A 17,002-nucleotide genomic window follows, 5' to 3' on the forward strand; every position below is an offset into this window, starting at 1 on the left:
ATTAGTGCTGATTTTTTTCTCTGCATGCTGAGATTTCCGAATTCATGTTTGAATGGATACAGCCATACCAGTCTGTCACCATACATTCCACACCATTCCCACCCCATGTGTCAAATCTTATGTTCTAATCTGTTCTTCATCTCTCTCCATCATTATTTGTATTTAAAAAATCTACCCTGCTACCCTAAAACTATGGCCATATTTCTACCATCCTCTTCTAAGTATGCACAGGCAAATTGAACATTTAAAGATGAACTAGAAAACAAAGAAAAAAGGTGGAGAAAAATTAATCATATCCATAAATCTAAAGGTAAAGGTGTGCTTTTGTACTGCAAAGTAACATTTCAAAGGCTAAGTCAACTGAAAAGTTTAAGAAAAATCTTCAACAGTTCAAATGGAGTCATTTTAACTAAATTAGATGAAAAAGAAAAATACTAAATGTGATTCATAAAAGGTTATGGTCAAGTTGTACCACCTGACTAAAGCTTGTTGATCTAGAATACACAAATTCACTCAGTTCAGCAATACAGGGGCATTTTAAATTCCCTTTACCAGTGCAACATAATTTGAAATCCTAATTTTTTTAAATTTATTTTTTCTGCTAGATTTCAATACTGCCATAAGATTTTTAAAAGCAGAATTTATTTTAGATCTTCAGGGTCAATGCCCTCTTAGTTCAAAAAAAAAGAAATTACAAGTCAACTCAGCAGTAATTTTTCATTCTATTTTCACTTAGCTAAAAATGACAACCCAAAGCATTTCAACTATCAAACCTATTTGTGATGTGATGTATGTGTACATTTCAAAGTAAAAAATCTGGGACTAAAGTCATTACATAATTATAATTGGAAAGTCAAGTCATATTTTTTATACTAGAAACGTTTTACTATTTTTCTTCAGGCAACAAAAGGTATCCCACTGGATTTGTTTTCCCATCTCCTCTCTAGTTTGTTCTTTTCTCCCAGTTTTAGAGTCTTCCCTATCCCGTACACATCCCAGACTCTGTGCTTGGTCACTTAATTCTCTCACTCTCAGCCTGTCCTTTGCCTTGTATCCTACTTCAACTCTTCAACCTACATTCCCCAGACAACCTAAGCACTGAGGGATAATAATCATATCCGTTGTAAAGATCTATTCAACAAAAACACAAATTGACAATTTCATCTTTGTCCTTTGACGTATTTATCTATCACCAACTTATTTTCAGTCATATCCCTATTTATTCACCTTCATGGCCTATCAGAAACGTTTGCCACTTTTGTCAATTTCATGCCCCCATGGCCTACTCAATTCTCAGCAGATGACCAGAACTTACACTTCAGAGCAAACTGAGACAGTCATATACAAATGACAACTTTCTGCCCATACTCATCACTAAGAAATTACTATCTGAGTCCATATCCTTGCTTCTTCCCTCACAGTCATTCTACCTAAAGCATCCTGTCTTGGATGTTCATAATACCATCTCCTCTGGAACTGGACATTGTCTCCTCATTCATCCTTTCTGATATTTTTCAACTTCTCCTCCTCTATTCCATCTCATCATCCCTGAAGTCTCTCTTAATCTATTCAAACAAACCAAACAAACAAACAAACAAACAGCAAAACAAAAATTTCTTTGACCCTGCATGTCTTTAGTTTCTGCCTAGTCTCTCTCAGTCCCTAATACAAATTTCCATGAAGACTAATAAGTCACTAGATATATATTCCTTTTTACCCATGTGATTAGATTTCTCTTCATCAACATTTTTTTTTCCAGTCCTCTTCTCTGTACCTTCTTTACCTTCTTTCAGATAACTTTCCTGAGATCCAGTCTCTGTGCTCCTCTCACTCTCTATCGTCTCACTTCCTTACATATATATTCATCTGTCTTGGAAACCTCCACCTGAATTTCCCAGAGATATCTCAGGTCAACTCATCATTTCTTACAATTCTCTCTAATCTTCATATGTATTTTTATCTCAGTTTGGTGATACCAAAATTCACCAAATGACTCAGTAACTAGAGGGCCATTCTAGAATCTTTTGTCTTCTTCAAAAACACTTTAGATCCAATCAGAAATCTCATTTCATCCGAATTTCTTTCTTTATTTCACACCCTCATGACCACTGTTTAGTTCAGGCTTTTACCATCACTCCTGGATTACTATAATAGCTCCTTCTGGATACCCCTCTCATCTGATTTCTATGCCCTGGTTTCAAATCCAGGCTCTATATAAGACACAACTGTTACAATTTAAGTTACGGACAATAAATCAGATCATAACTTCTACTTCCTCATTCAAAAATTTTCATTGGTGCTCTTACTTTCCAGAACATTTTGTGATCTGACTCCTAACTCTACAATCTCGTTTCTGCCATCTCTCCAACCTCTTACCCCTATAATTTAAAATACAAAATAATAACAATGTTTTAAATTCTTTTAAACACATACCCATATAGTTTAAGATAATCTACTTTGTGCATTTTGTTCCTCTGCCTAGAACAACTTCCCTTGATGCACACACACCAGATAAATTCTTCTTTAACTTTGAAATGCAGCTCTGATATTGTTTTTCCAAAGCCCATCTTTTGACTACCACTGCAAAATGATCTCCTCCAGGTAGAGGTAATTACTTCTTCCTCTGGGCTATTCCAGTATTCTATGCCTATTCTTCCTATTACTCCATCACATTCTTTAGTTGACCCTGCTAAAAACTCAGAAAAATTTATCTTTTTATTATGGTACCCATGGGTGATTTATGAAGAGATATACTATATTGGACATATTATTTTACCATGAAATAAAAGCATTTTGAAGAGAGGAGTAAAAAAAAAATTGCAAATTCTGACAGAATGTATCTGGAATCCTTAGTAAGGACAGAATACTGTAATATTCAAAAGAAAAAAAAATCACCTAATGCACAGGAAGAGGAAAAAAATAATTTTCTAAAATTACACAGAGGAAAAGCATAAGATCACAGTTTTTCTTAGAATACACATAAAATACTTAGCATAGTGCCTGGAATGCAATTATATGTTCTTAAAAGTGAACTGCTATTGTCATTAACATTACTATTATTAAATAACTAGACACGTATGAATTAAAAGTTCTAAGTCATAGGTACTTACGGTCTTGGTCCTAAGAATTACACATTCTACCAAAACTATCTTGAGTTTTATAAGGAAAAAAAAAGGTATTTAAGAGTGATTTATTATATTAGTAAATGTAATAAATAATAACTACCTTTTGCTATTTCATAAGTAACTAATTTATAATGGTCCTTTCCCTAATGGAAATCAATATATCACCAAGAAATTCTATTGAAAAGACTTAACGATTTCTTCTTGCTAAAAGTTCCTTTGTCACCACATACTAAAACAGATGTATCAAATGATTAACACAGCAAAATGCAAGCCAACTCTTTTCTCATAGAGTTATAAACTTTAAGATAGTTGATAAGAGCTGCCTCACTTACCTTCAGGGGCATCTGCATCACATCTCTTTGGCACAGGGAGGGCTGAGTTGTTTTTATGGTCATCATAAGTTATATTGCTCTGAAAGATGAAAATACAATTAAAATATAAATATTACATTAATACATATATTTGGACTAAAAAGTAATCACATTATGAATTTTAACTCTGTTTTCTATTAAACTACATCTAGCTAATATTCTAAAAGGTAATTTTTATGCAAAATTACAATTAGAAGAAAAAGATTTATGGTAAATGTAACAGTAGGGCTTTTTTTTTTTTTTAATTAATTTTTTTATTTTGAGACAGAAGGGCAGAGAGAGAAGGAGAGAGAGAAACCCACGGAGCCTGACATGGGGCTCAGTCCCACGACGTGTGAGATCATGACCTGGGCCCAAATCATGAGTCAGACACTTAACTGAGTGAGCCACCCAGGTGCCTCTAACATTTGGACCTTTTTGCAACAATCTTTAGGTCCTGGTTGAACAACAGAGTGTTTCCCAGAGAAACAGCCTACTTATTGTTCCACTGAAAAACAAGAATTATCTTTTGTCCATGCAAATGCATGACCTCACTTCATTTATTCATACAAGAAACTTTAACAGGCATGACCTAGTGAACTAGGTGGAGGGGATAAGGCAAGAAGAGAATAAAAAGATACAAGAAGTAGAAAATATGATTCAAGTGATCTTCCAGTACTATGTTTCCCAAACTCAGGTTACTCATGTACCTCTATTTGTGCTTATATTTGTTCCACCTACATTATTACTTAATATTTGTCAGTGAACTAATTTTTCAACCATCAGTAATATTATGTATGGTACTGATGGAAGGCTGGATGTACTCGTTAAATTTTTGTTCTTAATTACATGTTAAATAAAGTAAAGAAAGAAGGAACTACATGATAAAAAAAAAAGGAGTGATCTGGGTAGATTAGTAACCAAAGACTCCATTAAGAGCAAGGCTTGAAATAGAACCTGAAACACAGATTTGATTTGCGTTATTAAATAGAGCAAAGTATTTTAGGAAAAAGAAACAAACCACACAAAGGTTAAATCAGATATGGTCAAAATATTTTAATAGGTCAAAAAATCCAAACTAGCTGTCCAGTTACAACTAGGAACTGCAGCTGGCTTTTTGAAAGATCAATTATCAAGAAAGAGTATAACAGGTAAGAGGATACCCATTATGTTAAAAGGAAGTTCAGACACCCACAAATACGATATTTTTAAAGCCTCTTCTGTGGGATTCACAGGACTGATGACAAACTTTGCTCATCAAAATTTTGGAGGAAGTCATATTAATAAAATTACTTGAAATATTTATTTTAGAGAAAATATTATGAGTTTCAATAGAGTGCTGAGATAAAGCTCAGCACCTTGGTACCAGGGGATCCATTAAGGAACTATTATAATAGAATTCAGAGTGTTATTAAAAAACTTGTAAGAAACAAATATAAATAAGTTCAAAAACAGAATGAGACTCCTATTTTAGCAATATTAAACTTAATCTGATGAGCTATTACCTTATTGGAGTCTTCACAAATTAAAAACTGTTTTTAAATATCACTATCTTCAAAATGTCACGATAATGGGGACACCTGGCTGGCTCAGTCCGTTAAGTGTCTGACTTCTGCTCAGGTCATGATCTTGTGGTTCATGGGTTTGAGCCCCGTGCCAGGCTTTGTGCTGACAGCTCATAGCCTAAAGCCTGGAGCCTGCTTTGGATTCTGTGTCTGCCTCTCTCTCTGCCCCTCCCCAGCTCACTCTCTCTCTCCCTCTCAAAAATAAATACTAAAAAAAAAAATTTAAATAAAAAAAAATGTCAAGATAATGAAGTTTAAAATTTTACACTTACCTCTATTAAGTAATTTTGGCTTCCATACATAACATATTGGGGAGCAAGACTATAAATCATGTAACTAGTGTGAAGGACAATAAGCAGAAGTATCATGCAGAGAAATAAGAGTGCCTGGGGCCTCGTTCTACCTCTTCTAATTTTATATAGCTGCAAAGAAAAAAGACAGTAACAGTATTTCAGCAATATGTTTTATTTGTACGGCACTAAGTCCTGCTCATATGTTAAAGGTAATGACACAGTTCAATCAACCATTTCTTTCTTCCAAAATAAATATTAAGAATTCTTAATCATTTTGGGGCACCTGGGTGGCTCAGTTGGTTGGGCATCCGACTTTGGCTCAGGTCATGATCTATCTCACAGTTTGTGGGTTCGAGCCCCATGTTGGGCTCTGTGCTGACAGCTTGGAGCCTGGAGCCTGCTTTGGATTCTGTCTCCCTCTCTCTCTGCCCCTCCCCAACTTGCGCACGTGCGCGTGTGCTCTCTCTCAAAAATAAATAAACGTTAAAAAAAATTTTTTTTAAAGAATTCTTAATCATTTCAAATGATTATGAGAATGACAAAGACAATTCTTTCCCTGCAAATCTTTTAGGTGTAGATTTATGTTTCCTTTAGTCATAGCAAAGCAACTATATTCAAAGGATCCTATAAATGATCCATGAAAAACTCAAGACCTAGAGAATATATTAGTATTCAGCTGGTTTGTTTCCAGACAAATCTTCTAAACTTATTATGTAATAGCATCTGCTAGAAGCTTATAGAGCTAAGAAGTATTATGAACTACCACTAATTCTATCCAAAGATTAAAGGAATGAGTTTAAACTGTAGGTATTAGTAATATATTTGTGGTTTTATATACTACTGTATAAGAACAGACATGTCACATGTTTATAAATACTCATTTCTATGAAATACTCAGACATCCTCCTACCATACTGTTATAAATTCTAGTTTAAAATAATTTATAGGGGCGCCTGGGTGGCTCAGTCGGTTAAGCGTCCGACTTCAGCTCAGGTCACGATCTCGCGGTCCACGAGTTCGAGCCCCGCGTCGGGCTCTGGGCTGATGGCTCAGAGCCTGGAGCCTGCTTCCGATTCTGTGTCTCCCTCTCTCTCTGCCCCTCCCCCGTTCATGCTGTGTCTCTCTCTGTCTCAAAAATAAATAAACGTTAAAAAAAAATAATTTATAATAATCTGATTGTAAATATTTTCATATATATCTATAATAGAGAGAAACTAAAACATGTGGTATCAAATACAATGAGCCACAGGACTTTCTTCATTTCAGTGTCAGAGAACATTTTTATTTTAGCAACTAAGATATGACTTCCCTGTTTTATTAATAGATTTTAGGACAACATAGAGTAAATTAACTCCAATTCTGGATGAGATGAAAACATGAACACCTAAAAATTGACATTTCCCAGTTTCCCTTACATCTCATCATAGCTAGCAGTGATAAAATATTAAACATCAAAAGGAAAGAAGTGTGCTGGGGATTTGTGGGAGTTCTGCTTTATTGATAGAAATGTTTTCCTAATGGAACTTGAACAGGATAAACGGAGCTGCAGCAGCCATATTATGATCATGCAGGAGAAGCCAAGAGAATTACAGAGATGTCGGACTTGACACTTTTGAGCTACAAAGCAATGCTAGATTTTTGAAATTTTCCACAGCAAGAAATCTTTCATTAGTTCAAACCACTATTTAACTGGGTTTTCTTTTACTCACAGCAGGACGTAGTTTCTATCTGAATCACCTTCATCTTAAAATTCTTAATTTACCTCAAAATGAGTGTAAGAAGAAAATAACTTTTTCCAATCATACAGTAATCTTTAACTTCTAGTAGGAAGAGCTGTCTTTTGAGCTATAGTGTATCCATCTGTACTTCAATACTTCCATGCAGCCAAACACTATGGAAAAAATACAAGGATCTCTGTGCCTTGGCATTGTTGACATTTTGGACTGGATAAGTCTTTGTTGTGTGAGGCTACCCCGTGCAACACAGAGTGTTTAGCAGACTCCCCAAGCCTCTACCCACACTACACACCAGTAGCACCCACTAGTTTTACCAACTGAAAATATCTCCAGACATAGCCAAATGTACCCAGGGGACAAACCTGCCCATTTACAAACCACTGCTCTAGACAAAAAACATTTTTATGTTACCATGAAGTGAGAAAGCAAATATTTCCATCGCTTTTAATATCAAGATATTTACTTTTATATTACAAATCTAGGTTAATGTGTAGTAATGGAAATTACATACAAAATGAAAAAAATCAAAATAATATTGTTATACTTACTCTAACCCAAAAGAACCATATGCCAATATTTCGAATTCCTGCCATTGAAGTAAAAATAAAGTACATAATAATAATTGTTATAAGAATATAATCAAGAGGAAACACCTGAAAAAAAGATAAAATTAAATTTAATACACAAACAACAGGCGTTCTGGAAGTCATATAAAGTTAACTGAAACTTCATTCATATTTGACAAATGTTTAAAATATCAACTCTGATTTAGACCAGGCTACTATGATAATACAAAAAAAAATAATAATAATCCTCCAAAAAACAATTACTAGATTGTTACTAAATTGTTTAGTGCCACTATCCTAAGAAAAATCCTGTAACAAATTAAACAAAAATTACATCTATGTATGGAATAAAAGACTTCATTAGTTCAAAAATAGGAATTCATTGGAAAAGTTCATCTTAGGTATTATAATGTATCCCAAATCAAATTACGTATAAGAGTTCAGTAATATGTCACTATAATAATCTTGAAAGTACTATTATCGATGTAGAAGTCATATGTAAATGAGCCAAATCAGCAGAAGCCCAAGCATATATTGCCAAGTATCAATAGTCTGTTAACATACTAGTTTGACAGAGTGTGAGAATGTTTGCTAGAGAAGAAAATGACTGATTTTTTTTTCCTTTTACTCACTGTTTGTAGAACAGGCAAAAGCATATTCAGTGGATTACTCAGGTTTGCTCCAAAAATTATAAAACCAGAATCTATTCCAGCTGAATGAAGAGCTTTATCCAAACTAAAACAACAAAAAATTATAAAGAGTGAATTTATACATTATACTAGCACATTTTTAATTAACTTCACAGGATGTGTGCTGTACAGAATATGTGTACTATACTCACTTTGATAGGAAGAGAGAAATTACAAACAGCAATGCAACTAAGATGAAAAATATTCCCCAAATGATCTAAAAGCACAAAAAAATATCATTAAAATATAATTTTAAAAGGTGATATTAAAAGCACAAAACCATTATGCTCAATATGAGTTGCAAGCATACGACAATGATCCAAATAAAATGATCCATGATATATTTTAATTCAGCATATAATCCGAGGCATTCATCATCTAAATTTTCATTATAAGGCTATTTGACTCAAAACACATACACAAAAGAGACAAAGTATTTAAAAGTCTTTATTAGTAAGTAAACAAAGGAGACTCTGCTAAGTCACATAAAAGGTTTATGTTCAGTTAGACTGAAATATAAACTTCAAAGATAAATGAAAAGTACATTAAGACTTACTACATACACAGACAAACCAAAACCATGAAACTCATCAGGTTATATAAACCTTTTGTCAAAAAGGGAACTTGGAACATTTTCCCCACAGATTTTTTATTCAGACATACACACACACGCACACACACACATACACAAATTCACAGTTTTTGCTTATGTTGTGTGGTAACTAACTAACTAACTATGGCCCAGAACAGCACTGAAGACATTGTCATGTTAAGATTTCTGGTGAAGAAATGTATTAAGCATTGTAATTAGTAGAATACATTTCCTTACTGTATGAACTTTATATTAGAGATGGTAGAAAACAAGCAAAAAATTTTTGGAACTGGGTCTCTTAAGAATAAAAACGCCTGAAATCTATGTCAGTAATAACATAGGTTCTTTTTTTCCCTGACATCTTCCTTAAGTTCCAGTGACAAGTAGGCTGAAGAGTCCACAAAGTCAGAACAAAAAAAGATTCCAATTAAGCAGAGTTCAGTGTTTTTACCTTCTCTTTTGACTGGAGTTGATAGGAATAGATGGATAATATAATGAATGTGATGGTGTTTTCCACCTTACTTCACATTTTAGAATTCTGACAGGATAAATGAAGTAAAACAGCATCCTACCCCACATATAAAGATGAGTTTTGGAATAAATTTTAAGCTGTGTTCCTGGGAATTCTTCAGTTCTGAGAGAGTGCCTTTGGAACTCATTGGGAAAGAAAGTTGGCAAGAGAAGACCAAAAAGGCTATAGTCATTGCTTGAAATAGAAAACAATGCATGTACCTGGAATTTCACATAAGAATTCATTTACTTAAAAAAGGTCTCACTGCTAAAGAGGTTCGAAGTGACTCCTTTATAGTAACAAAAGTTCATTATAGTAGAAGCTATAAAGGAGCTTACACAGTCTTTTTCTACTAGATTTGAGCACCTTTATTTGATAACTAGGTGAGGACAATATGATTACACTGAGGATCAAAAAGTGAAACCTATTACTTCCTAATAGACTGTTAATAAGAAATAGCTTGTAGAATGAGGGAGTATAACTACCAGATACCAAATAGTAGTAAAAAGAACATGACACAGAAATAGCAAAAGTTAAAATTCCCTTTCCTTGATGTCGATTTTGGGGAAGCAAAAAAAAAAAAGGAAAAAAAATCCTTGACTATTTTCCCAATCTGTTGGGATATATGACCCAGAGTTCAACTGTTTAATCATAGCTACTTAATAGAATATATTATAAATGTGAAAAGATAAATTTTATAAAAACCTCAAAAACAACATACATTTAAATGAGAACTTAAATTAGTACTTGAACTAAGTGGAAACCATGACTTAAGAACTAAAACTAATAATGAAAACAATGTCTCACTAAAGACTATCAAGGGAGAGAAATTATAAAAAAGAAGTGAATTGAAATTCTAGAGTTGACACTGATAAGAAAATTTCATTACAAGGGTTAAACAGCAGATTTGGGCAGGAAAGAAGAAAATATCATCAAACTTAAAGCAACTGAGATGACCAAGTCTGAGGAACAGAATGAAAAAATAATGAAATAAACTGAACAGAGACTCAGACACATGTGACACCTTGAAACATAGCAATATAAGCTCAATAGGATTCCCAGAAAAAGAGAGGGAAAGGGGCAGAAAGAAAACTTCAAGAAATAATAGGCAAAAACAATCTAAATTTGATGAAAAATAACCTATGCATCCAAGAAACTCAACAAAGTCTAAGAGGAATAAATTCAAAGACATCCACACCTAGACATGCATAAATGGAGGGGAGGGCAAATCAAAGAGATCTTGAAAGCAATAAGAAGGAAGAGACTCATGTAAAGCAGATTCTCAGCAAGATTAACAACTCATTTCCTATCAGAAACCATGAAGGCTAGAAGACAGTAGGAAAACAATTTAGATAAACCTAGTAGTTTCTTATAGTTGAGTTTTAAGAGTATTTTATGTATTTTGGATTGAAGCCTATTTTTTAAGTTTTTTTTTTTTTAACTTTATTTATTTTGAGAGAGAGAGAGAGAGAGCGCGCAAACAGGGTAGGGGCAGAGAGAAAGGGACAGGGAGAATCCCAAGCAGGCTCGGTGCGGGCAGTGCAGAGCCTGATGGGGGACTTGAATTCATGGAACCCTGAGATGTGACTTTTTTTTTTTTTTAGTAGGCTTCACATGCAGCACAGAGCCCAACACAGGACTTGAACTCACAACCCTGAGATCAAGACCTGAGCTGAGTCAGATGCTTAACCGACTGAGCCACCCAAGCACCACTGTGACCTGTCCTTTTACTTCCTTAACAGTGTCCTTCACAGAGCAGTACTTTTTAATTTTAATAAAGTACAAGTTATCCATTTATTTCTTTCATGGATCACGCTTTGGTGATGTATTTAAAAACTTACTACCATACCTCAGGTCACCTAGATTTTCTCTGTTACTTTCTAGAAGGTTTATAGTTTTTTTTGTTTTGTTTTGTTTTGTTTTTTAATACAACGGGTCTATAATTCACTTTAAGTTTTGTGAAAGGTCTAAAGTCTATGTCTATATTCACTTTTTTTGTGTAGATGTCAAATTCTTTCAGCACTATTTGTTGATAAGAGTATCCTTTCTCCAAGGAGTTATCTTTCCTCCTTTGTCAAAGATCAGTTAACCTCATTATGGGTCTATTTCAGGGCTCTCTATTCTGTCGCACTGGTCTATGTGTCTCCTCTTCCACCAATACCATGCTGTCTTGATTACTGTAGCATTAGAGTAAGTCTTGAAGTTGGGTGGTGTCAGTCCTCTGACTTTGTTCTTAGGTATTGTGGCTATTCTGGGTCTTTTTTCCCCCTCCCACATATGTTTTATAATCAATTTGTGAATATCCACAAAATAACTTGGGATTTTTATTGTAATTGCATTAAATTTATAGGTCAAGTTGGGAAAAATTGACCTCTTAAAACAATGTTGTTTTAGAGACATAAATATATAGAACAGAAACCAAGTTTTTCCTGTGTATCAGATATGAATCATGTAATGTTCGTTAAACCACATTAAAGAGGTGAAACGTTATAATCTACAAAGAATACCAAGTAAGACATTACTTTTTTCAGAGTAAAAATACTATCAATGTTACTAACTTGACGTGTGATGTTATCTAAAGCAATGATGAATCAACTGTCCAGAAAATTTTCCATTACCTACAAAGAAAATTTATGTTCCTCTATCTCATTAATAGCATACCATTCCCCCAAATCTCTTCCCTTTCCCTTTTACTAACTTTAAAACCCTGTGTTCTTTTCTTTCATTTAAATCAGTGGTTCTAAATTGGATATATTCTACCCCCCTTCAAAAGGACATTTGACAATGTTTACAGAAAGTCTGTCATGATTTTGAGTTGGGCAGGGGTGTTACAGCAAGCAGGTAAGAATGCTGCTAAATACCCTAAAATGCACAGGACAGTAGTCACCCTCCCCAACAAAGAATTATTGGGCCCCAAATGTCAACTGTGCTGAGACTGATAAAGTCTGATTTAAATTGAATCCTGAATGGTCTTAGAAAGCAGCATGAATAAGCTATCACTTTAGCAAAAATAAACTTTCAATCACTCTCTTAAAATCATTTGTGTTTTGAGATGCTAATTAGCCTACCATAAATCTCTTATCCTAGAATTTAATACTGTCTGACAATGTGAAACAAAACCTCCAAACAGTATAGAAAGAAATAATTTAGGATCAGTTTGGTTTTTTTTCTTTTTTTTTTTTAGGACACACCTCTTATCAAGTTTCATAGGTGAATTTCCTATATCCATAAAATAGCTTTTGTGTATACAGAAATATAACCCAAAAAAGTAGAAAGTTACCACACCTAGAGACTCAAATAATAGTTACAAATGTAAGATAAAAATAATTTCTATTGTATCTTATTATTTTTGTTACCTTAAATAAAATACCATGTACTGCTTCCTTTTTTGCCTTTTTCTAGTTTTCTTACTCTTTAATAACAATGAGGATAGGAAACAGAAGCATGTGGTCCCTTTATAACTACCTACAATCTTGTTAACCAAAGAGTGGTCATGGACCATCAGTGTCAACTGGGAGCTTGCTGGAGCTTACACACCCTTGGGACTTACCAAAGGTGGACTGGATCTGAATTTGTATTTTAACAAGAGTCCCAAGTAATTCTTATGTTACAATTGAGAAACTGTGTCTTAGAAAAGTCATTTAGAATATCAGATGACTACCATAAAAAGATACCACTTCAACCCAGGTTAACAAGAGTTTGAAAAGATAATTCTGGAATGGAGAACTGGATTTTAATTTAACCCAAACTGAACATTCCTCTCTCTAGAAACCCATCTGACATTATGTGTCCAGTATTACATAGCTAATGGCCATGGGTCCCAGGTCCCCTAACTCTAAGTGGCAAATCAATTAGTCTTCAAGACTTTCCTCAGAGGTAGAAGGTTAATACATAATTTTCATTATCAAATCTTGATAGGACATTGTAAGTTATAGTTCTAGGAAAAGAATTAAGTTTCTTTACATGTTGCAAGTGTTGTACATAAAGTTTTTTAAAAAGTTAGAAGATCAATAATATTCAGCTCTGGCTACAAATTATTGTATTTTAAATTACAAAGAATCTCATAGTGATTTGTTAGGGTAGTACTTGCTAATGGTATTTGGTCATTGTTCTATACTATTCTTCTAGAAGAGACTTTCATAAAGATTGACATTAAAAATGAGAGTGGTAAGGATAATGCCAAAATCAGGGTGGGGGGGAGGGGGAAGCAGGGGAGGTCTAGTAGAAGTTAAGATTTTAAAGCCTTATTTTGCCATAATTTCAGATATATGAGAAAACTGCAAAAACTGCACAAAGAATTTTGGTATACGTTCCAACTAAATTGTCCAAATGTTAACATTTACCTTGCTTTATCATTCTCTAGGTGGCTGAACTGTTTTTGAGAATAAGCTGCAGAAAAATACTTTAATACCTATCCTCCAAAAGCAAATTCTTTCACATAATCACACTTCAATTATCAAAATCAAGAAATTAATATTGATATAACACTATTATATAATCTATAGACTTAATTCAAATTTTAATTGTTCCACTTAAGTCCTTTAGAGAACAAAGTTGTGTTGTTGTTTTTTTTCTGGTCCAAAATGCAATTCAGCATTATACTTTGCTTTTATCTGTTTAGTACCCTTTAATCTGGAACAGTTCCTAAATCACTTTTACCGTCATGACCTTTATATTTTGAAGAGTCCAGGACAGTTATTTGCGTTGTCCTTCAATGTGGGCTACCTATTTCTTTACAATTATTTATATTCAGTTCATGTATTTTTGGCAGAAATGACAGAGGCACAATCGTATCTATTACCCCATTACTGATAAGCTTAACTTGGATCACATGGTTAAGGTGGTTTAAGCCATGTCTCTTCACTGTACAATTACTACTGTCCCCTTTGTAATTAGTAAGTCTTGTGTAGAAATAGTGAGATTATGCAAATATCCTGTTATCCCCAAATTTTCACCTTCTAATTTTAGTATTCATTTCTCTTGCAAGAAACAGTACTGTATGTGATGTTTGCCAAATACTGATTTTCTAATTCTGACATTTATTCTACATTTATTAGAATGCCACTGTAGGGTAGAGCTTTCCTTTCTCCATTTACTTATTTCCATCATTATACTCATATATTTTGATACTTAAATGGTCCCAGGTTTAGGAAGCAAGAGCCCCTTCAAGCACATTCCCTTATCATACTCTAGCTATACTTCTTCTCTAACATAAGCAGGTGTGGGCTTATATACTTTCCCAGCACCAGCCTCAGCATCAACCATTTCTCCAATCAGCCCGGTTTCCTTTCAATGAAGTTAGTGTTTTATCTATTAGTTGAAACATACACATAGAAATTATTGATCTAGTTTTCCTCTCATTGTTTTCTGATTTTATGTTTACTTTTTTCCTTGTGCTTTCTGTTGGTTTACTTTGCTCCTTTGCTAGCCTAGCATGCTTGGAATTTAGAGTATATTTTTATCCTTTCTTTTTTATTGATAAATGTGTTTAAGGCTTTGAATTTCCTGATCCTTATTTCATGATCACCGTCTTACATGTATCTCATAGGTTCTAATATGATATTTCCATTGTTAATTTTAAGAATTTTGAAGTTTGTTTTTATTTCTCCTTTCCTTTCACCCAAGAGTTGCTGAATACAAGGTTAATTTCCAAGTGAAAAGTGTCCTACTTTATTTTTATTATAATTTCTAGTTTTAATGCTGCATTGCAATCAGGGAAGAGGTGTTTGTAATATATCTACTCTGTAGAATTTATTGAAGTTTCTTCATGACATAATATATGATCAATTTTAGTGAATGTTCCATGTGTACTTGGAAAGTATAGACTCTATATTGGGATTTAAAGTCCCAAAGTTATGATATACCTTATTGTCTTAGGTCTTCTATATTCTTACTCAATTTTGTGCATCTGAAATGTCTTACCCTGAGTATGGTGCTATGTTATTCTCCTACTATTAACATATTTCAATCTACGTCTCCTTGAATATCTCATACTTCTTGCTTCATAAAGGTGGTTGTGTGTTCTTTGGTACGTAACTATTTCATCTTCATCATAACTTACAAATTTTCTTAATAAGTATATTAGTTTTCTATTGCTACAGTGACAAACTACTACAAATGTAGTGGCTTAAAACAACATCTACTTCTTATTCTGTGGGTCAGAAGTCTGGGCACAGCACAGCTCAGATGGTTCTTTGCTTAAGGTGGCACAAAGCCAAACTACCAAGTTGTCAGCAGGGCTGTATTCCCTCCGGGAGGCTCTGGGGAAGAATCCCTTCATGCTCTTTCAGAGTGTTGATAGAATTCAGATCCTTGAGGTTGTAGGGCTCAATACAGGGTTGTAGTCTTTGATGGCTATCAGCCTCTCAGTTCCTTAAGCTGCTTGCATTCCTCTTCATACTGCCCTCTCCATCTTCAAATTAGTAATGGCAAGCCAATCCTTTATCACATTTTCACTATCCCTGACTTACTCTTTATACCACATACATCTCTCTGACTCAGGCCAAAAAAGTTCTCTGCTTTTAAGGGCACATGTTATTAGACTGGGCCCACACAGATAATCCAGGATAACCTCCTAAAAGTCTGTAACCATAATTGCATTTGCAGAGTCCCTTCTGCCACTTCATGTGGCTACTATAAAGGGTTCCACAGATTAGGGCATGGAAATCACTGAGGGAGGAGAAAAGGATTCTATCACAAAAAGTATCCTTCTCTGTCGGACTTAATGTTTTTCAGCTTGAAATTCTACTTTGTCCAGTATCAAGATCGCTATACGTTTTCTTATCATTTCCATTTGCCTAGTATATCTTTTAATATACATTTTTAGCCTTTGTCAATCTGTTTTAGGTTATACCTCACTTTGTGAGGAAAATTTAAATTTTTCTTTTAATAGTGAGTTAGGTCCACTCATATTTATTGATATGCCTGGAACATTAATCTCAACATATATTATTATCTGAGACTTGCGTGTATTTTATATTTCTCATGTTTCTTTGTTAATATGTGTTCTTCACTCTTCCATTTTTAAGTCCTTTTTGTCAAGTAGCTTTATACTTTTGTTTCAGTGTATTTTAATTTTCAAATGCTCTTAGCCCCTGTTTTCATATTTAGGCCTTTAATATAAAGTTGATTAGTTTTTATGTATCCAACTCCCACCTACTACCCATATGGTAATCTATAAGAAATTCTACTTCTCTCTCTTAATTGCATGATTTCTGTCTCATCAGAACCTATGTTTACACATATTCTCACCCTTGCCCACATCTTTTCTTCATAGATCTGCAATATTAAATATTCAACATTACTTCTTTTGCTGATGTTTTCCACCTCATCTCTTGGTTGGTTAGAGCTTGGCAATTAGTGGATTTCTCAAGAGCCCGTGGGTACAGAATTCCCTAAGTCCTTAAATGTTTAAAAATCTCTTTTCTAAAAGATAGTTTGGCCAAATATAAACTTCTGATTTTAGACTGTTCATTTAGGCCTTTTTTAATGTCCCCCCGCCCCATTCTTGCTTGCTTTATGTTTTTTGAAAAATCTGATAATAAGTCTAACTATGTTGACCTTGTAAATCAGTGG

At 34.0% G+C, this 17,002-nt stretch overlaps 1 protein-coding gene across 2 annotated transcripts in view; it reads right to left on the reverse strand.

The window, feature by feature from the left end:
• Positions 1-17,002, reverse strand: part of LMBRD1 (LMBR1 domain containing 1) — a 112,551-nt gene that overhangs the window by 23,750 nt on the left and 71,799 nt on the right. For both annotated transcript variants that reach the window (XM_060615858.2, XM_060615860.2), the window contains 5 exons: positions 8,477-8,541; positions 8,268-8,370; positions 7,618-7,722; positions 5,313-5,462; positions 3,458-3,536 (listed from right to left, as the gene is read on the reverse strand). In XM_060615858.2, coding sequence (XP_060471841.1) covers positions 3,458-3,536; positions 5,313-5,462; positions 7,618-7,722; positions 8,268-8,370; positions 8,477-8,541 — 502 coding nt within the window. The remainder of the gene's footprint in view (positions 1-3,457; positions 3,537-5,312; positions 5,463-7,617; positions 7,723-8,267; positions 8,371-8,476; positions 8,542-17,002) is intronic.

Source organism: Panthera onca, chromosome B2, assembly GCF_046562875.1.
Source record: "Panthera onca isolate mPanOnc1 chromosome B2, mPanOnc1 haplotype 2, whole genome shotgun sequence".
NCBI lineage: Eukaryota > Metazoa > Chordata > Mammalia > Carnivora > Felidae > Panthera > Panthera onca.